This window comes from Caloenas nicobarica, chromosome 5 (genome assembly GCF_036013445.1).
Source record: "Caloenas nicobarica isolate bCalNic1 chromosome 5, bCalNic1.hap1, whole genome shotgun sequence".
Classification (NCBI taxonomy): domain Eukaryota; kingdom Metazoa; phylum Chordata; class Aves; order Columbiformes; family Columbidae; genus Caloenas; species Caloenas nicobarica.
In genome coordinates, this window is record NC_088249.1 from 66,433,402 (window position 1) to 66,455,214 (window position 21,813).

Sequence of the window (21,813 nt, forward strand, 5' to 3'; positions counted from 1 at the left end):
GCAAGAATAAAAAAGGGATCACTGAAAATCCCTGCCGTGTATTGTCCACAATTCTTGAGCTTTCTCAAAGCTGCAAAAAAAAGAAATAGCGTTTCTTGGATCATTTGTAGCCAGATGAACCGAAAGCAGAAAACACAAAAATACACAAGATTAATTTATTTGGCAACATAGCCCCATTGCTAAAATCCTATTTGCCACAATATTTCAGCATTTCAATCCCATAAATCTCTCTCTCTCCCTACTTATCGAGCAAACCATGACAGCTCAGAGATGAATTATGAGAGAAATGAGCCTTACTTACCGAGTTCATTCCACAAGTAGCCAAGGACAGAAAGGAAATGGCCCAGTAAAATCCATTCCTGCTCACATCCTATGGCTCCCCCCCCAATTATTGTGAATGTTTGAATTTTTCACAGGCAGCACCTCTGCTGCTCATTGTGTAATAATACAGCTTCATATTTAGAGAGGGACACGGATCGTAAAGTAGAATTACATCTCACGCAGAGATCTTGTATCTGCAAACACTTTTTTCCAAACCAGCCACAATTCCAAGTTTGTGTAGACTTACCCTACCTTTTTTAATTTTAATTTTTATTTATTTTTTATTTTTAATATTAGTTTTGCATTCCTTGCTTGTTCCTCAGAGTGCAAAGGGAAGAACAGCTTGTTTTCCCAAACACCTCAAATCCTGCGAAACCAAAATGCCGCTTGGTCCCCACTAGAAGTGAATCCAGGGTCCTGGTCCAAACTCCAGTTTCTGAATATACCTTCTGAATTCTCTGCCTCTCTCTAACATCATCTCCATATACACATGGAAGTGGGTCTGAGCACACACCTCAGCGTTGGATGTGCTCACACTCTGGGAGTGGGGAAAATCTGAACCTGGATCTAGAGTTAAATTGAAATTAGTCCAACAGTTCTGTCTATTGTAGGACTTGCACCAAAACTTCTGCCGTACGTGCCAGGTGAGAGATGGTCACACGTATTTGTGATGCCTCAGAGGTACCTGCCTACCGTGCAGGGTGGTAAGAAGACTCATTGTGACCAAAAGAAATGCAGATATAAGAACTGAGCTTCCCAGGGACCAGTATCATACGTTCTGTCCTACAACAGGACAGACCTGCTCTCTGCTGCCATGCCCAAGGCAGTTTTCCTAAGTTTGGGCACAATGGTTTGGGCTTATTCCTTTAAACTGAAAGAAGGTAGATTTACGTTAGATAGAAAGAAGAAATTCTTCCCCCTGAGGGTGGTGAGGCAGTAGAACAGGTCACCCAGAGGTGGTGGCTGAACCATCCCTGGAGACACCCCAGGCCAGGCTGGACGGGGCTCTGAGCAACCTGAGCTGGTGCGGATGTCCCTGCTCACGGCAGGGGGGGCACTGGCTGAGCTTTAAAGGTCTCTTCCAACCCAAACCAGTCCACGAAGGGCACGACAAGCCAGCTGCAAAGTTCAGATTTGGTTTCACATTCCAGCTGTTGCAGAGTCGCTGCTGGAGTTCGGATTTAACTCTGTGTGACTGGCAGCACAACACAGGACACTTGCTTAACTGCAGAGCTGGGTTGCTCCAGAAAAGGAGAATTTCAGAGCAACAATACCTCCACAGGGAGCCTGTCTTGCCCTCCCTGGTCAGTGCCAAGACGCTGCTTTGAGACGTGGGAGCAGCGTTGTGCAAAAAACCAGAGCTGCCAGAACACCACGATCCCCCTGGTCACAGCAAGACCAGCCAGAGGATGAGACCATCGATAAGTGACAGCAGAAACTCCTCAAACTTTCCAATGATTTGCCTACAGAACGCAAGGTCTTTATGCATAAAAAAGCCAAGGAGCTCCCACTTTGCTGGCTGAAGAGAGGTAAAGAACATCCTGCAGTGAGAAGTGATGGTCTTGGCACCGTTTTTGGTGTTAGGACCGTGAGGTTCACAACAAAATAATCTGCTTTGAGAAAACAAAAGGCCTCGGGGCTACATAAGCAGGAACTGCAAAAACTTACGGAAAAAAATAAATAATCAAAGTAAGCGGCAGAGCGTTGTAACATAAACCTGCCACTTTTGTTACTTTAATAAAGTGAATATCGAGGGCACTTCTCACGGAATACCCCTCCTTGTGTTGGACATATAAATAAGGCAACTAGATACCTGGATATAAGCATGTGCAGGAGCAGTTTCTGCTTGTATTTGTGTACACGTTCACTCTTCCTTTATAATCGTATGGTGGTAGAAAGTACCATGGAAGATGTGCCCGTTTCAGGATTTGGCCTGAAATGCCACCGCAGTAAAATGCTGTCTATGAGAAAACATCTCTACTTGGTATAAATCCTTCCTACTGCTAAATATCCCATTGTTTCTGAGACATGCCAGCTCATTCTCATTGCTGTGACGGCTATCATGACTGCTTATTTGGGGCAGTTTTTATTTTTTTTTATTAAATTAAAAGCCAATTCAATGCACTGAATGATGCCCCAGAGAACAGACTCTGCTGTTACTTGATGGGACTGACAGCACAAGCAGAAGCAGTTAAGGACTCCCCAGACTACCAGATCCCTATGGTTCAATGTAGCTGAGCAGACAGCAGGTAAAAATTGGAAAAAAAAAAAATAGATGCATCAGCACAATGAACTTTCAGCAAAGCTAAACTGACCGATACCAACCCCACTGGGGTTCTCGGTGCTGTTTTTTCTTTGCCAGACTGTGCTGAGAACACGTAACTCACAGACAGTAACACCTTCTGGTCACTCCTCACTGACCCAGATGGGATTTGGGCTGTTGAACCAGAAGAGAGTGCCACTGGCAAAAACCACTTTGTTTTGACGTTGTCTGAGCATTAGAACACCAGAGCTTCCATTCGCAGGCAGCGTATTGACCTGCGCTCCATCAGCGCCCAAGAAAGTAGCAGATCCACATTCCAGCTGATAAACAATGCACTCCAGGCTCTGACTCCAGGCTTTTTGGGAGGTTATTTTTTTTTTAAGGGATACATTTTCAGACTAAAACACGCGCAAGAATTAGAAAAGCTTTGGAGAGGCAGCTAACACAACCTCACGCATTGATTTGCCGCATGGAAAGGAACACAGAATTTGTCGAGGCAAAACATTTGTGTGTGTGGTTACATGACACACCTGATCATCCATGGTGTTGACCCCGTCAGGTCCCAGTGCATCAATTGCTTGGTTGATCAGGTCTGTCCTTCCGCAGTTTAGCATTCGGAACCCCAGATCCTGCTGGAATTTTTCAGTAGCAGCCTTAGCATCCAATCTCCGGAAGGAACTAAAGCAGCATTCAGGCCTGTGAAAGATAAAATAATTTCTAGTTTGTTGGGGTTTTTTTTTTGTTTTAGCCCCATCTCCTACAGAAATCAGGCTGCTGAATTTCAGATATAATATTTGTATTTTCCTGCTTGTTACAGGTTAGTCCATCAAACATACACAAAACCATATTGCAGGGAGGAGAAAGAGGTGGACAGAAAGCGTGTATAATAAAATACCAGTGTAGTTCTAGGACAAAACAACTATTCTGTCTGCCTGCCAGACTAGCTATTATTTTCAAATAAAAGGCGTTTCTGAAAGAAGATGATGATCCTTTTTTTTTTAATGAAAAAAAAAATCAAAATAAAATTTAGGTAGTGAAACATTCTCAACTCTTTTCCAACGCCTCAATAGAAGCAAGTGCATTAACATTTCTACGAGGTTCTCTTAAATCCTTATCCTCTAGATGACTATCAAATGACCTTTATCTGGTTTGGAAGGAGCCCAGGGATTGCTGTAACTCCTCTGGTTATCTGCTCAGAAGCTCCTGAATTCCAAACCCGGCAGCGTATCTCCTTCACCAAAGGGACATGGCCAAACTGGAGGTGTTTCCTATCTCAGCTGGGCACTGATACGGGCGGCCCTTTGATGTTATTTCGGGGTGAATTTCTCCTCTACCGCTTGTCTGGTTTTCAACACAGGCTCTTGTGCAAACTCTCCAAGAGCGAGATATCAGCCCGCCAAGTTCCTTTGAAAAATGAGACTCTTTCAACAAGGCAAACGTCTTCTGGCAACTTTGTTCAGCCCGCCAGATCAGTAAAACACTCATCGCTCCATGCAGAAGATTCAAGATGCATCTTATTCACATTTCAATTCAGCTGGTCTTTTTTTTTTTTTTTTTTAAAATGCTTCTGAACTTGCATGGATGGGGGATGACAAATGGTGAGCAGATGCTCTGAACAATAAGCTGAGCTCACAGAGATCTCTCCACAGCCTGGCGACCGGTCCCATCACAGAATCACAGAATGTTAGGGATTGGAAGGGACCTCAAAAGATCATCTAGTCCAATCCCCCATCGTCCAGGGGACACCAGCATCTCTGAGCAGCTGCTTCCCGAGAGGAGCTACAACGGGGGACAACTTGGGGGATGCAAAGTGACAGTCTTGGAGTCACTAGCTCTTTGGAGATACAACTGCAAATAAAACGTGTCTCCGAGGCAGCCGAGTACAAATGTTTGATCAGAAGACAAGATCTCGGAAGCATCTGGATAGTAGATTAGGACACACAGAGCACAGGAGGACAGTAAGGTAAAAGGCTTAATGCTAGACACATATAAATCATAACTCCTAGAGCTAGGCTAGCCAATTAATAATCTTGTTTGACTGAGGTAATTGGTACGGTATCATAACGTTACAATATTATGTAGATTTCGTTTAATAATAATAAGAGGAGGAGAAGGAGCAGCAGGAGAAGAAGAATCCTATGCACAAAAAGCAAAATAAAATGACATCACTTGAAATCCAGTGAACCACAGAAAGTTTTTGAAGGGATGGTACCTGTCTTTGCACATCATTCCTATTTTGCTAACGGGTCAGATTCCACCCAAGCAAGGGTGGTGTGGGGACAACTCACCACCGAGTCCCGCAGAGCGACCAGTAAAACAAACCAGTTGCCCGTGCAAAAATCACTCTACACTTGCTGTTCTGCAGCCGCGGCTTGACGGCACGCTCCTCTAGGATAGACGCAAAGCATTTTTTTCTTTTAGAGTGTGATAAAAGTTGGAGCATCCTACCACAGCCGAGGGGAAGGAGCTCACATGTGCACAACTGCTGTGCAGCAGCTGTAACCACAGCGGGTTTTCCGTGTGCGAGTTGTTATTCTGCGGAGGGGAGAGGTGAACGCTCGCACGCTTCCTGGGGTGAATGCTGGGCTTTCCAGCTGTGCACGTCCAGCTGTGCGACAGGGCTGAGGTCCCGGTTTGGGAAGGGATGGATTGGCGAGGGAGCAGGAGCCTGGTGCTCTTTGGGTTTCATAGGCGGTAACTACCGCTATAACTACAGGTAGTGAGTAATTTAAATCTGGCCCGCAGCGAGGAAAATGAATAATTTTTTTTAAAAAAAGCAATGTGTGATAATAGCTTAATATTGAAATCTCAGCATTTATATTTAAACGGGTGGAAAAGAAACACAGTTCTTTGCAATCTCGCATTTCCCCACTTGTATTATCATTTAACCAGCAACAAGTGCGTACTTAAGATGCTTATAAATCGGCAAACAGAGAGCATCGCATTAGAAGGCTTTGTCCACCAAGACACAAACAGTTGTGGGAGGGTATACTGCCAGAGCAGTCTGCGTCAGAAAATAGGTATCAGAGGTCTGAATTTCAGGTTATACTAATAACAACTTGTTCTTCCGCACAACTTCTCTTTCGGGGATTTCAACATACTCTACCTGATGCGTCACCACTGCAAGGAACTGTCATTATATGACTTGTAGCCTGTGCATCATGGGGAAAAGCGAGTTGCAATTTGCTGACGGTCACACCGCAAGCCAGGGATAAATTTGGCTTCAGTTCCAAGATTTCCTTTTCCCCTAAATGTGCTGTAATGGCTAAATACAAATAATTGCTTAAAAGGATCATATAATGGATGCTGGAAACAAGGCACTGCTCTCTCCTCATGGTTTTTTTTTTATTTTCTGTTAGTTTAAATCTTTCATGCAGCACAAAGACAAAGCTGTTTCGCTTACATTGCACATCACAGAACATTCTTAGACCTTCAAAAAAAATATACTCAGGCAAGACAGCTCAGAACAAAGACCTGATCAAGCTTAACTTTGATTTTTGCTCTCTGCTGCAAAGGTGATGTGTTGCTCTAACACAGAGGCTGATTCACCTGCAGGGAATGGACACGGCATACGGCCCTATGGAGGAACGGTCTGGCGGGGTAAAAGGTGCGAAAGGATCTTAGTTTTCTTGCCAAATTGCCATTCCTTCTGTAATAACAACAAACTGAATGGAAACCTCTATCTTCCTCCTTCCCTGGGCCAGTACTGCCAACCCTTAACAACCCAGCAACTGAACTACCCTCTGCCTGAATATCCCACACAGTGTGGCTGAGGCCTTTTCAACCTGCTTCTCGCTTTTATTTACTTATTGCTCACATTATTTTGGACTTTCTGGGTTTGCATTGAGCCCTTCATTTCATAGCTGTGTCATTATGGCTTCAGTCTGAAGTTACCGCGACGAAGCCCATTTTGACAAAGCCTGTCTCTAAGTGTTTCCTTTTAGCCTACTCAGCAGCAAAATCAAACACCCAAAAATCAAACACCCAAATCCCTGCCCTTTTGGGTTTTTTTTCTTTAACAGATACAATCTATAAAGTAAGGGACTATCTGTGCTTTGTATGTGAACGTGCACAAAAAAACGGTACCGATAAAGCGTGGGATGCCTTTGAAGCAGAAGGTTTGGATGCAATTTGGAAATCAAAATTCTTCCTAAAGGAGAGACTGAAAAAAACCCCATAAAACCGACTGGAAGGGCTTGTGATTAGGTTAGTCTTCTGTGGAACTGTTCAGAGGTTTTGGCAAGCATTAGGCACGTCTGTAAAATTAATTGAGCCCCTATTAAGTTGTCTACACTACACCTACCATCCACACGTAAGGCAGAGCAGCCTGTGTGTAGACGCAGAGCATACATATGCTGGCAGGGAAAAGGGAGAAGAACAGTGTTCCCATTAGGTTTTGTGGGTAATAATTACTCTTCAGTTCACAAATGGGGAGACAGAGAAGTCGCAAAAAGCAAGAGCTTTTTGGCTACCAGAAGGAAAAGGTAAAAAGCAACAAAACCAGATCCAGGACTCCTGATTAAAAGCCTCTTGTTGCTTTTATTGTTCATGAAAAATAATTCTAAGAGTAAAGGTATATCTTTATCTTTTCAGGTGATCGTTTCATCACTTAAGAGCATGATAAAATTATGATGTATTGTTATTAACGTGTCCCACCCACTCATGTAACCCAAAGGTATGTGGGGGACAGAATTCACCCAAGAAACAAGAATTCACCTGGTACTAAAGTTCAAAATGTAACTCTGACATCACAACCAGTGCTAATCGCAGCAACCTAAAGAACTACACACTGAATAAAATACCTGTGATGTGCTAATGAACTCAGCTAATAATAAATCCCTGTTCAATACATATGTGACGGGAAGATTTTAAAAGATACTTTTGATCAAGGTATGCCAAAAAGCAAAGAATGATCTTGTAATTAAGGCTAGGGCATAAAAAGCCAAATACTTGTGCTTCAATTCTTCTCCGTCTGACTCCTCCTACGTAACTTTGGGCAAGACAAAAATCTTTCTAATCCAGCTGCAGCGTGTGGCCAAAATTTCTTTAGATCTTGGAATGCTAAAAGCTTAGACACGTATTGCCTGTATGGTACCTTGAGATCTGGCTCCTGGGGAATATAGCGAGAAGTTTGGATTACTTTAGGTGCTCATAAAGCTTATCGCACGTACTTGAGCTGCCGGGGCTCGCAGTCCAGCCCAGGGAGGAGCAGTCGGGCCGTCTGCCTGATATCATCGCTGTCCACCGTCAAACTGCGTCGGTGCTCGGCGTACGTGATGGCCACTCTCATCCACTCCATCAGCGGCGGCAGGAGCATGAAGGGGCTGTAAAACACGGAAAAAAAAACCCAATGTAGTTACTGAACCGGTTCGTACCCAAATTGGGGTCGTGCCGGACGTGTTGGCTTCGCGAAACGTGTTTTGCTGGGTGGGAAATAGGGCCAGACTGAAATTAAGGGACCTGCTTCTGCTGTTATTGACTATGGGTACAGAACTGGACTAATTAGAAAGCCTATCCTGGCAGGATCCATGGAAATTTATTTGCACAGTGCCATTTTTGCTAACGAGAATCACGAATACATGTTTGCAGCCCCTTACGTACTCTTCCTACCCACAGCTAACGAAAGAGAAGCAATCACTACGAGCTCAGCTACAATCTACCCCGATTTTCCTTTGCCTTGTAGGGAGAGATGTACTTTAAGAACTTCCATTTTAAAGAATACTCTTCATGGAGAAGCAAGCTCCACATGTCTGCCTCCTATAAAATAAGTGTGTTCAGCTCTTAAAAAAATAAAAAATAAGTGCGTTCAACTCCTAGAAAATAAGTGCTCAACTCTTCTCAAGAGTTATCCTCACGGAATAGGGAATCAATATCTTCTTTGTACAATTTACAGAAAATTATCATTACGGCATGAGACTAGGAGAAACCATAAATATGTACTCTGAGTAAAATTAAAATTAATTAGGTGATTTTTCCTACAAGGGCACAACATGTCCATCCACAACTAACTCAAACATTTTTAATATGTATGTGTCTAAGGCAAATAAAAATCTTATTACTTTTAGTATGTCATCCTGTGATTTTATTTGAACTCATATTTACCCAGTTGCTTTCGGATGCCTTTAGTCTGCCCAGACGGTATATGCCCAGGCGGGCCCATATGGCTCAGAGAGTATCCCCAAAACTAGGATTCTTTGCAAAAAGAATTCAAGAAGAGACTGGACAATGCGCTCAGGCACATGGTGTGAATTTTGGGGATGTCCTGTGCAGGGACAGGAGTTGGACTCGGTGATCCTTGTGGGTCCCTTCCAACTCAGGACATTCTGTGATTCTACGATCTGTGTTCTACTATTAATCGTTTTGCTAAGGAGGAATGAGTAGAATAAAAAAGACAACAACTAAACATGGAGATGTCTCTATGCAAGAATAAATTGTAAGCATTTTGTGGAAAAGCAATCTGTCTGTTCCTAGTTTGTCCAGCAAGCACGGGGAGGTTTTGCTTGATATGAAGGGTTGCAAGGCAATAAAGGAATATAAATAAGGCAATAACAACAGCAACAACAGTCATTTTGGACCAGCTCACTCCTGCTATAGGAATAAACATAGTACGGAGATTAGACAATAATATATGGGTGCCATAATACTCTCATATACAACACAACTCATCCACCCATCCTCGCAGACTGATCTATTATTTGCTTGATTTTTCCCCAAGGATACCTGCCGCCCTTTTGGAAGGCTCAGAAGTGCCAGCTGTAATTGAAACCACCTTTCTCATTTCCAGTAATAAATTTATGAACGCCAAAGGAGAAAAAAAAAAAGCCCTTTTCACTTAAGTATTTGAAAGAAAATAACTGAGAAGTTATCAATTCCTTTATAAAGAAAAAGGAAAAAAAAATCTATACCGGAAGATATAAAATTATTTTGGCATTAATGAAAGGAGCCGAACCCATGAAAGGCATTTTCAAAGCTGCACATCTATATGTGTGCGCACAGTAAGAGCGAGCAGCACCGATCCCGTTTGAAACCGTTCATCAATAACGGGATTTGCGAGCAGAACTCCCTCTGTATGACTCTGAACATCCTTTGGCGTGGAATAACTGCACTCTGTAAAGTATGTCCCACCTGTTCCCACTTTGCAAGGCATATTCTGAACCGCTGCCGTTACCTCTTTACAAACAAGCGCGCTATCGCTATTTTTCTTTTCCCTTTGCTCCTTCTCCTGAGTAGCGAAGCAGCATCTACAAAATCAGAGGTCCAGGACTGCCAGTGCAAGGGTGTTTTTAACACGACATCCACTTGCTGCTTTACCAGTTTACTTCTATGTCAAACAACCAAAATATCAGGGTCGCTACATTCATCGCTTCGAAAATTACCCACCAGCTCACCGGTTGGAAGATTTTCTGGAAGCCCAGCTTGGATGCCCCGACCCATTTAGGCTTTTAACTTGTCCCAGACCCACGGGATGGGATGAATTTAATCCCTCGAGCACAGGAAATTCAGCTTGACGGACGACCCCAAGGGAAGAGCAGCAATTCCCACCAGGCATTTGGGAAACGTTCCAGAGGACATCAACCCTTATCTGCCCAACAGCAGAGGCAGTTACACCTTCTAAGTTCAGGCACTCAAGGGAGGAGCCTAAATTCATTCTTTAGACTTTCTAATTACTCAGCAGAGCTTCTCTGAGCAACCTGATGTGGGTGAAGATGTCCCTGCTCGTTGCAGGGAGGTCGGACAGGATGAGCTTTCAAAGTCCCTTCCAACCCAAACTATTCTATGATTCAAAGCACCTGAGACAGAGAGTTAGGCTAAACCCACCAGAATTAAATACTCAAAAGGTGGTGGGGTGAACGCTTCGGGAGCAACGGAAAAATTCATTTTACAAGTGATTTACCTACCACCTAGGCTTCCCTGACACCTTCATGGTGGGAACGCTGGTGGACAGAGAACCGCGTCGATCCAGCACAGTCCTGATCGTCTGATCAGGTGACGAGCCGAATCCTGGTCATGGTTACACACAGCACCAGGCAGCAAGAGACTGTGCTCAGAAAACAGAAAACACCAGAAATAACACGTACTATGAAGAAATTTCCACCCTGTAAATAATTCACGTGTGCCAGGGTTATAAATGGACTGCATGCACAAGCAGACTTTGAATGTGGAAAACTCAGTTTGGGAGGAATGGGAACGAGAAATATTTTTGTTTCTGTATTTTTTTTCGTCTCCAAAGATTTTTCCAAAAGCTTCAAAACTCACCTCGTTACCCTGTGCCTGAAGGAGAGCAGACTTTGGATTGCAAAAAGAAATATCAGGGAGGATGTTTTCCTCATATTGCCATCCTAATTTATCCCAAACCTACCACCGGCATTGCTGTGCAAGTTGGGTAAATCTTTATTCTATCAGGAGCGGCTATAATGACTTCAGTTTCTATTTTGCTGTAAAAGCTTTACTTCTCTTAAAAATTTTTAGCTTGAGGGTGGGCTTTCTATTTTTCCCCCCAAAACGTACACACTCGTCTTTTATCCAGCTATTTTCTTTCTTCATACTTTGCTTACTCACAAAGCAATACCATCACATGATCTGAGCAGAAGAGATGCAGTTCAACTGAATAAAACGCCAACATGGGGTTGCGTTGCACTAAAAATAAATGCTATTATTCTTTTTTTCTAGAAAATAAATGCAATTCTCACCCCCGTGGCCCTTAACCTGGGCTGTCCATCTGCCTCTAGGGAAACGTTGATCATTTCACAGTCTGAAGAACACTGGAGGAGGAGAAGGGGAAAAACCTTCATGGAAAATTAACCGGGAGATGCTGCAAGCTAAAGAATTAATTTCTTTCTGTGCCACGTTCTGCACTGCGCATTTTCCTCTGGACTTTCTGACATTTAGAAGCATTTGGCAGCTCATTAAATTTTGCACATGAAGTGATCCTGCCTTGGGAAAGTGTCGTACTCACAGCAGTAGGTCGCTAGGGACACAAACCCTGGGATTTCTACAAAGAAGAACGTCACCATTGCTTTGTTTCATTTCTTGAAGTCGTCTCCAAGTGATGCCACACGTGAACTGGGAAAGTACACAGCGGTGGAAAGCAAAATGGAATTGGACCTGATTGTGGGCTTTTGCCTCTCATTTGAACTAAAACACCTCGTTTTATTTAGAAACAACCAAGAAGGACAGTGGCAGCAGCACCTAGCAGAGAATTGATAGCAAGTTATAACTTTTTCCTGGAAAACGGATCACGCTAATTTGATTAGAATGGCCTAGGACGTGATCGGCATCTGGGAATCCTGTGTGACAGCCCTTGAGGATGCGCTGTGGGATCGCAGACCTTCAGCGCTAACTCATGCAGCACAAAGAAACAAGTCCCCAAAACGGGCTCTGCTGAGGATTTTTAAGAGCGCTGGGGCCAAGACATTTTTGGCAGAAGGAAGTTAACTCTATGGAAAAAGAAAAGAGCTCCAGAGGAGCTAGAAAATCATACTCTTCCTCCGTGTTTAATGGTAGGACAGTGCACTTGGAGCTTGGCTTTCAGAGAGGCATTTTCCCCACAGCCACCTCTCGCCTCCTCCTGGGCTATTTTTCGTAGCCTCTTGTTTTGCTACAGCAAAATAAAGAGGGAGCCAACAGTGACAGCAACATCAAGAACGAAAACATCTTGTTCTTCTAAACAAGAATCTCCTTCTTCTAAAGCGGGAAAGAAAATATTGTCCCTAATTGCAGCAGGTGAGAAGGGCAGGATTTGTGTCCCTCCTGGCAGGTCCTGCAAGGGACAGTGTCCCATCCAGCCTCTCCCATATTCTCCTAAACAGTTTGATGGAACGACCTTTCTCTTCATCTGCTAACATTTTAAATACATGCAAACTTTAGCACCACAAAACACGTGTAAATATCAGAATGCTGCTGGTCAGAGCAGGGTACCCCATGATATTCAATTTACTGTATGTAAAGTCCCGATATTTGATTTACTGTAAGTACAGAGAGGCTACATACAGATAATAATCCCAAATATTTAGAGATCATTGCGGGTTTTTTGCAAGGGACTGAAAAAAGAAGGGCTTGCAGTGCAGTGAGCTGATGTTTGGGTTTAATGCTGGAACCAAACTCTACGGTTCAGTCCCATTTTACCCTAAAATGATAGAGCTCAAAGTCAGTAACACAAAGCGAATTAAAACAGCTACAAAAAGCTACAGCTCAGTCTCACCTATTGTTTTGTTTTTTTTTTTTTAAATAAAATAAAGGAGAATAAGCTTAAAAGTCATTTTGCACATGTGCACACAGAGAAGGGAGTTACGTGACCAGTAGGAATACTGGGAGCGCTGGCTGGATTGCTGGGAATAATCTGCAACACAATGGTGAATCATATAGGAGGGTGGTCAGGAGAAGCTGCCTTGTTTGAGCTTTACACCAAGTTGGAAAAACCCCAAGGATGGTAAAAAAAGTCAAAAAGAAAACAAGTGTGAAGCCTCATAAGTTGGAGAAAGGAAAAGACTCTGAGGAAAGACAGAGCATCCAAAATCTAAACCGTGTCACGTTGATGTGGAAAACGGTGGCATATTTACAGTTTGGATTCTCAAACACTAAACTCCTAAGTCACAGGGGAAATAAAAAAATCTCTGAGTATATAATTACATGTGAATAAAATAACAACAGAAATGATGATTTCGAGAAAACACAATATCTTTGCTCCAAAACACAACCAGCTTAAGTCAGGAGCCATTCCTTTTGGATTCAAAATATTTTTTCTGAATTTTCCAAACCCTCCCACATGCACAGAAAACAGATAGGAATTACCACGCTGGATCCGATTCAAGGATCATCTCAACAAATGCCACGTGTCTTTCAAAGCAGACGGTCCCCGATCTTCACAGAAAAGGAAGAACAAATTCGATCACAGCCAACTGGCCCGAAAAGAAACGTTTCTTCTGAAATCCCTTGAAACAATGACTGGGTCACATCTTAGGAGATAAGTGTTCTCAAATTTTAGTGGATCATTATCAAGTTACTAAGGTCTTGGCTTGGATATGCCATACACCAGCTTCCACAGTTTGGCAAGTTATCCTTCAGTCAGACGCTAATGGAATGAAAAACATCTGGATAATATTACATTTATTGGGATCCTTTCTCCACTGAATCTGCCTTCACAGTTTCCTCTGCTTACAGAGTATGAAATGGTACAAGAATAGTTTAAATTTAGAACTGGCAGCTCTGATCCTTCGTGGCAATCCTAGTAACCACAGACAGAAATAACATCTTTTCCACCCCGTCTGCGAACCGCACTTAGAAACAAGGTGCCGCATCAGACAGGTTAACTGAAAATCAAAGTAAAAACTAAATTCAAGCTCACTAACAAAAAAAAAAAATCCATGAAGTAATAATTAGGAACTCGCTATGAATCTCAAAAAAGACCCTCAAGTCCGTGGTTTATTTATTATAATCACATTTTGCTAATTTTGTTTTAACAACAGGGAAAATATTCCAGTTTCAGGCTGGAAACAAGTCCTTGTGCTGCTCTGGAATGTGCCGTGTGTCTCATTAGAAAAACATATTTGTAACATCTGTATGCCGTGGCAGAAGGGACCCTTGGTTTTCAGAAAGACAGAAGATAATTAAAACCAACTCAAACTGTATAGAGCTGACGATAAGCGTCAGATAAACGTACACGATAGTTTTAAGCACAACAATACGGCCGTGGTTATGTGATCGAGGATGTGACCGGGCTCCATCTGCTCCCCCAGATGCACGCAGAGCTGTTTGATCCCGGGCGGGCACCGCGAGCACCCACCTCAACAGAGCAACCGCGGAGGAAGGGAAACCACCCACCGTGCTCCTCCTGCCGCTCCCAGCTCCTCGGCGCCCTAAAACTCTCCATCGGCTGAAGACGGCTGCAAACAATGTGGGAGATGAGCTGCTCTTGCCTGACTCCGAACCTCCCTGCGGCCTTGACCTCAGCGGGCACGCAGCTGTAAGTCTAAATCGCGCGCGAGAAGAGCAGATGCAGCTACGAGGACTTGACTTCTTGTCGCATCTGCTGAATTAGACAGAGAAAACAGCACTAACCAGTGACCCGTGTGTGTCAGCTCGTACCGCCAGACTTGCAGAGGGCAGTTCTACAGATCTCCTCTGAAAGACCCGGGTCTCAAATCCCACCTCTGACCAGCCGAGAGCATCTTCACGTGGTCACCGAGACACAAGCTCTTCCCACCACAGACACAGGGGTCATTTCCATGAGACCTGTTAAGCCTTTCCCAGCTCTCATAAAGAGGTGACCACCCTGGTTTGCGAGCATTCCATTTTTACAAGGCACTGGTGAGGTTTCACCTCAAATCCTTGGTTCAGTTTTGGGCCCCTCATGTCAAGAAAGGCCTTGAGGTGCTGAGTTGAGAGAAGGGAACGGAGCTGGTGAGGGGCTGGAGCACAAGGGTGATGGGAGCGGCTGAGGGAGCTGGGGGTTCAGCTGGAGAACAGGAGCTGAGGGGAGACCTTCTGATCTCTGACCTGCCTGAAAGGAGCTTGGAGCCAGGGGGGTCGGGCTCTGCTCCCCAGGAACAAGCGCCAGGACCAGAGGAAACGGCCTCAAGTTGCGCCAGGGGAGGTTGAGGTTGGATCTGGGGAACAATTTCTTCCCCAAAGGGCTGTGGGGCATTGGAACAGGCTGCCCACGGCAGTAGTGGAGTCACCATCCCTGGAGGGGTTGGACAGACGGACACGAGGTTCTCAGGGACGTGGGGCAGTGGTGGACTTGGCAGTGTTTGGTTAACAGTTGAACTTGACGATCTTAAAGATCTTTTCCAACCCAAATTATTCTATGACCCAATGCCTTCCATACAAGACCTGACCACATCCCAGCAGTTGCTCAGAAGGAACCTGTGCCTGTGTCCGCTCTCAGAAATTGTCATTTTTCCAAGTTTCTCAAAGTGCAAACGTGCTTGTGCTGAGTTACACGGCAAGTCGCAAACTGCCTCTAACTTTCAGCTGTCCTTCAAAATCAACTCACACGGAAAATCCCAAAAAGTCCCTTTGTGTCCTTGTTTTAAATACTACTTGTTTTAAATACTACTTGTTTTAAATACTACTGCTTTTTCACTTATTTTGCGAGCATCACTGGCTAACAGAAAATAAGCAATGGCTGGCACGTCTGGTTCCCCCCAAACCAGTTTGACACGTGGAGGCTGATACCGAGGGGAAACTTTGCCGTGTGCGACAATTCCTCCTGCAAAAGGAAAACCCGGGGATGTTTTGGAGCAGGACACAAATACAAACTACAGGAATTAAAGAAATGAGCCTGTAGCAGCATGCTATGTGATAGGCAGAGATAAACACAGGCAGAGAGCCAGAATGGGCTGTCTGCTATTCTTGGATTAATCAACCTTGATCCTGTGGGCAGAAAATCCGAGAGGTAACTCCTACGGTTCATTCCAGCAGCTATGCCGGCAAATTAAAAAAATAAAACCCAAAAAAACAGGTTGCTATCTGCAAGCAGATTTATCAGCGCGGTTCCTCACTGCCCGGTGCTGAGATTCCTCCTTCATCCTTTTTTTTTTTTTTCCCATTATACTTAATTCCCAAAAGCACCAGGAGGATTGAGATAACAGGCCTCTTGGTTATGACTTCAATCTGATTTGCCAACATGCATATGTTAAAAACATACGCCAATTCTCTCAGCCAAAACCAATCTGCCAGATTCAATCGTAGAACTGATTTTCAGGGCCCAGTTGTAAAATTCTGCAGGCAGAGCGTTGCCATGTTTATGAAAATTGCCTGAAGCTCCCGAGTTACAACTGTGTGAACAAAAAACCAGAAAGATAAATATTTTTGTGCAGTTCTGGAAGGCTGAAAACTGTTTAATTATAACTGCAAAAGTTTGTTCGGCTAAACGAAGACAATCCTCACCAAAGCAAAGGGTTTTCACAACAACATTTCCCATGTACCTTGCAGCACAAACCAAAACCTAATTAATATTTCAAAAGAGAAATTTTCAAACACAAAATAATGGTATCTAGAGGCTACTTCAAGGCTAAAAGATGACTCTTTCATTTTCAGGGCTAAGCAAAAGTTGACAAAACTTCTCTTTTTCTGATTGCTTGACTGATGTTACACTTCTGTGCCATGTCACACCACTGTGACCGTGTCCTTCTCGTAACATCAATCTCACCTGATGCTGACGTCAGTGTTTTAATAAAAATCTAAGTCATCTTTAGTTTTTCCACATTCCTGGAATCTGAAAAGTTCCAGAAACTAATTTAGCACAAAGGCATGAGGAATACACCAATACATACAGATGAAAAGTGCTGATTTTGGAGCTCCCAGGTACAATAACGTAACATGCGCACTAAAATCAGGTACCCGCTCCATCCAACAGTGTAATTGCACAACCCAGGTTCAGGCTGCTGTATTACAATCAAAATTTACGAGTCGATTTTCTTGAATAAACGGCAATCAAGCCCATGGGGTGTAACATTTGTGAATGAATAGGCAGCATCTTCTCTCTAAGACACATAAGATCTGTCATTAATGATGGATTAGAAGGAGGAGTAACATCACTGCTGGATAAAACAGATGCCAGTAGAGCATTTTTTTAACTATTATTTTGCAATAGAACGTCACTTTGTCCTAATGGCAAGCTGCTCAATGAACATATTTCACCTACATCTTCAAGGAGCTTCTGTTTCGTTCCTTAGTTCTTGTCTAAAATATTGAGAAGAGCAACCGTGCAGAAATGAAGAAAGTTCTGTTTCATCCAAAGATGTTTGGTACGAATGGTGAATGAATGTGTTTCTGGTTTTTACTGGAAAGCACAATGTGTTATATGTCTGCGTTTTGCCTTAGATAATTAAATAAATAGTGCCATGTAAGTGTATCGATATGAGAACTATAACCAACAGAAATGTCCCGAACTTAAAGAAAACACCCGTTGAGATGAAGTCAGTCCTTCTACACCAGACTAGAAATCCCCTCTGCCATTTTGTGTTTAATACTGTGAAATCCCCCAATTTCAAAATGTTTTTCATGCTATCACCGTGATTTTTATGGTCATATCAATGGATATCGATGAACTCCAAAAGGCAGATGTAACGGCTTAAACATGGGATTCTGATCGGTGGACTAAGCTAAAGCCCAAATTCTTTCAGTTTCCAAACATCCTAAATTTAGAGTCCACATGAATTAAATTTCAACATTTGGAGGTGTAGTGCATCTGAGCAGATGCCACAAATTCCAGCTATTAACTCGGCTTTCAGCACAGTCGCTGGGCTCTGCCAGCACTATTGCTGAACGCTCTCTTGCTTTGACCGTTACAGCGTAGAAACTTTCAGTGAATTTAAAATAATATCATTTTTCAATACCTCAATATATACCTGCAGGAGATTTTTCAGCAGATAAGTTTGGCCTAATCAAGAACAATATAGACAGGACACATGTAAAGTTAAGCTAAAAAGGTTTTGGCACCTTGCGTAGCAGCAGCCTCCTGACATCTCTACTGAACTATAAAAATTGTGTCGCTTTCTCTTAGAAAGCAAAGGTTTATATCTCATGTACTCTGAACTACAGAGTTGCAGATTTTATGCTGAGTTTGCAAGTGATGGAATAGAACACTAGCAAGGTTTGTTTATCCCCACGACAAGAGGTTATTAAAAAATCCCAACTGTCATACAACTCTCTGTATCAAGGTTATCTGTTACCCCATCTCTCTCTCTAAAAAGGCACACTTAAATAGTCTGTATTAATAGGTTAATAAATATTCTAATGGGAGTTAAGAGACTAGAGCTAAAACCTGTTCTTGCAACAGGTCCAACCTGCTCCTCTGTGACCATTGTAGAGGGTGCAGCCCTGTGGTTACTCCAGGAACACGGGACTCTAAGCTCCAGCTACCCACTCAGCTAATTACTAGCATGACGAAATGACAATTTTTGTTTCTAATACCTAATTACAAGGATATTTTTCTTTTCAGCCCCATTAAAATTCTGCTGCCAGAAAGCAGATCTAAAACCCCAGGAGCACCGATGAACGGTATGTTAAAAACGGCAAAGTTAAACACACATCACTTCTATCACCACATGCAATGTGCACAATTATTTTTTTTTCAGCTTGTTGAGAAAAATATAATTAAAATTCTTCATCTGCTCTACACCTCATTGCCTGAACAAACCTTTCTATCAACACCCAGTGCTCTGCATTCCAGACACAAAGGAAGAGTAATCACTAAGATGTACACGAAACATGGGAAACAGACATCTTTCTTCCCAGAGTTTTTACCTCAAAGAAGACAGGAGAAGCTAAATTATTTGAGAAATCAACTAGTTTTCATTTGCCTTTCTTCACAGCAGGTACCTCTGAGCCCTGACTATGCAAATAAAGCTGTAAATAGCCAAAACTGTAACACATCGCTTTCCTGGCGTGAATGCCTTTTCTACATGCGCGGTCAGATCAGGTTAGTTTGGCCACTTACTCCATATTCAGTGTCTCAACACAGAGAGTTTAGCAGACTAAAAGAGCTTCCAAAGTGAGCTAATGGAACTATTGTGACTTCTTGTATAAGGAAGAAGGGGATGCCCAGATGGAAAGTCATTGAAGAAGGAACGCACGTTTCTGAGATGTTCTAATGCACCGACTCTTCAAAGAGATCCTTCCTGAAGAATTTGGCAGCCACAAGAGGGACCTGAGTCTCGACTACCCGGCACGGTGCAGGTAACTCTTATTAACACAGTCTGGATGCTGGAAGCAAGATAATTACAAGAAGATACATTCTGAGCAGGTTATATCAGTCCTGTTATAATTTCATGCTAATGTCCTTATATTCCTTTCAACTCTTAGCTTAACCGTCTTCTCTTAGTACTGCACCATGGGCAACTCATCCTTTCCTGCTGAGAAATCCTGGTGCTTCTGAAGGTCTCAGAGGGACGCCAGGTTCCTCTGGAAGGATCTTTTGCATTTCTGAAGGAAGCCAAAGAGGTGAGGAATGGCTGAGATCCTTAGAGCAGCAGCAGAGAGTCTTCCAGCAAGCCCAGGAATAAAAACTTACAGCTTCTGTCTCCCCGCTCTGTTCTCTAGCCATTACGATATGGGTTCAAACCCATGGAAGAAAGAACTTCAAGAACGAACTCTTCAGTGGAACTGGACTCCAGACTGAAAATTCCCCTTTCGGCAGCACCCCTCCTGATTTACACCGATAAGCAGCAGGAGCAAAACACAGCTCAGGCTCTTTCCTCTCTAAGCAAACACGTTAGACCAGCGTCAGATCAACACAAGGTGGTTTAGCCCCAGAAGAATCCGCAGACCAGAGCTGAATCAGCTCAGACATGCAACTCATTTGAATAGGATTTGTCTTGCAGAGCAGACGTGCTCTTTCAAACAGCCGGTTCGGCATTTACTGTAAAAACATGTGATGAAAACAGCGCAGTTTAGCTGGTGCGTGACCACCAGGTCAGGGCAGTACGTGCACTCGTAGGTATAGGATGAGAAAAGTGCAAACTGCCGGGGTTTTCTTTAGAAAGGAAACAAAGCAGAGACATACCAACCTAGGATTACCCTGGGGAAAGCTTAGTTTCTAATCTCCACAAGGTCAAAGAGAAAGAATGATTGTTGCCATTATCATAAATTATAGCCAGAAACATTTACTCTTCAGGAGAGCTGAGCTCTCAGCTCTCAGTTACAAAGATGTCAGGAACAATCAGAGCAAAAACCCCAACAACCTGCCAGCAAAAGCTCAGAATTGTGTCTTTCTTTAGTGTGGCCTTTGTTAAAGCGCCGGGTAACTCCTTCCTCAGGAAACAGGCAAGTTCTGCAAGCGAAGGTTTGTAATTCAGCCCAATAGGAAATAATATTCACTTCAATTGGAAACAGCCATTACTGAAAAAGGAGAAACTTGTTGGCTTGTTACCATCGTCATCGTTTGCAATATGCTCAGGACCTTTCATCCATGGAGTTACTGCTTTTTACTTGTGTGTGTTACAAGAGCACTATGTTGGTATCACGATATTGTCTTTACGGAGCTATGCTTAAGAAAAATGGAGACAGGCTGATATTAAATGACGGCAAACCAGCCAGAGTCAAGAAGAGAAATTTAAACTCTCACTCAGTCCTCTACTATTTCAATGGGCAGTCACTGCCTAAAAGGTGAAAAAAGAAGCCAGGAGACCTCATCTTATCTTTTTTTAATGCCTTTTTAGTAACACATGCTGTAGCAATTTTGTCCTAAGTTTCCCTGGATTATTTTTCCTTCATTTTTGATGCTAGCTTGCTGCTTAGTCTTCTCATCGCGCAACAGCAAACGATAAACACAATGCAGGTGCCTACAGGCACTGGAGATTTCTGTTGGTACCAGCCCGGAGAATCCAGGCAGAGAAGTTGCCAGGCTCTCATTTTCCTGCATCTTCTTTTTTATCTGAACAGATGGAAACGCAAGAGCAGAAGCCAAGAACTCACCCTGGACATCTTTACAGTAGTTACAGTAATTACTGTAGCTGTGGTTATAGTAATTGCAGGTGTGTATGTGTGCATATATATATATATATATTGCACACACACATGCACGGCGGATGCAATCTCTTCATTGCTAAACGAGACAGCCGAAGATCATCTATCTAAGTTTTCAAACATTTTTACAAATAGGGGGTATTTGCTAGAAATGGCTTACGTCAAAGAAAGTCTTTCTAGGGATTTCCAGCAAGCACCGAGGTCTGCTGTAAAATGCCCGTGAAAGCAAAAAACTGTGTTTTTCAAAGGAAAGTTTTGTAACTGACAGGATAAAGACTGTTAAATGTCTCATTAATTCCTATAGGTATGTGGTGAGGATCAACTACTGCCTGAAGAGCTCGTCCTGGGTAACAACATATTGATTCTTATCGGTGATTGGGAATTTATTTACCAGGCTGACACAGGTGAAGCAACTTTAAGGGACAGTGTTGGTAAGTAGAAGCAGAGCAGCAAGGTTTCTAGACAGCCAAAGACCCCTTTTGTCACATGGCTTCACATACAACCATCACCATCAGATTTTTGTTTCCCTGCGTGCTCTTTTTTACCTGCAATTCTTTCCCCGGGTGCCAAGGCAGGCGGTCTCTTCACAATCCATGGAGCCTGCTCTGTGCGGTTCTGTACACAGTGAGATTCTTCTCCTCACAATTTTGCGGAGAATTTAAATAATCTGTGTTTGCTCCACACCCCTGCCCCAATACAGAGAGATCAGAAGATACGGGCTACTTTGGAAACGCTCCAACAACACTACAAATTGCTTA

General features: G+C 43.2%; 1 protein-coding gene across 1 annotated transcript in view; it reads right to left on the reverse strand.

The window, feature by feature from the left end:
• Window positions 1-21,813, reverse strand: part of ABTB2 (ankyrin repeat and BTB domain containing 2) — a 122,270-nt gene that overhangs the window by 14,780 nt on the left and 85,677 nt on the right. Inside the window, exons 4-5 of the mRNA XM_065636943.1 lie at window positions 7,756-7,908; window positions 3,115-3,280 (exon numbers count right to left, since the gene is read on the reverse strand). Of these exons, the coding sequence (XP_065493015.1) occupies window positions 3,115-3,280; window positions 7,756-7,908 (319 nt within the window). The remainder of the gene's footprint in view (window positions 1-3,114; window positions 3,281-7,755; window positions 7,909-21,813) is intronic.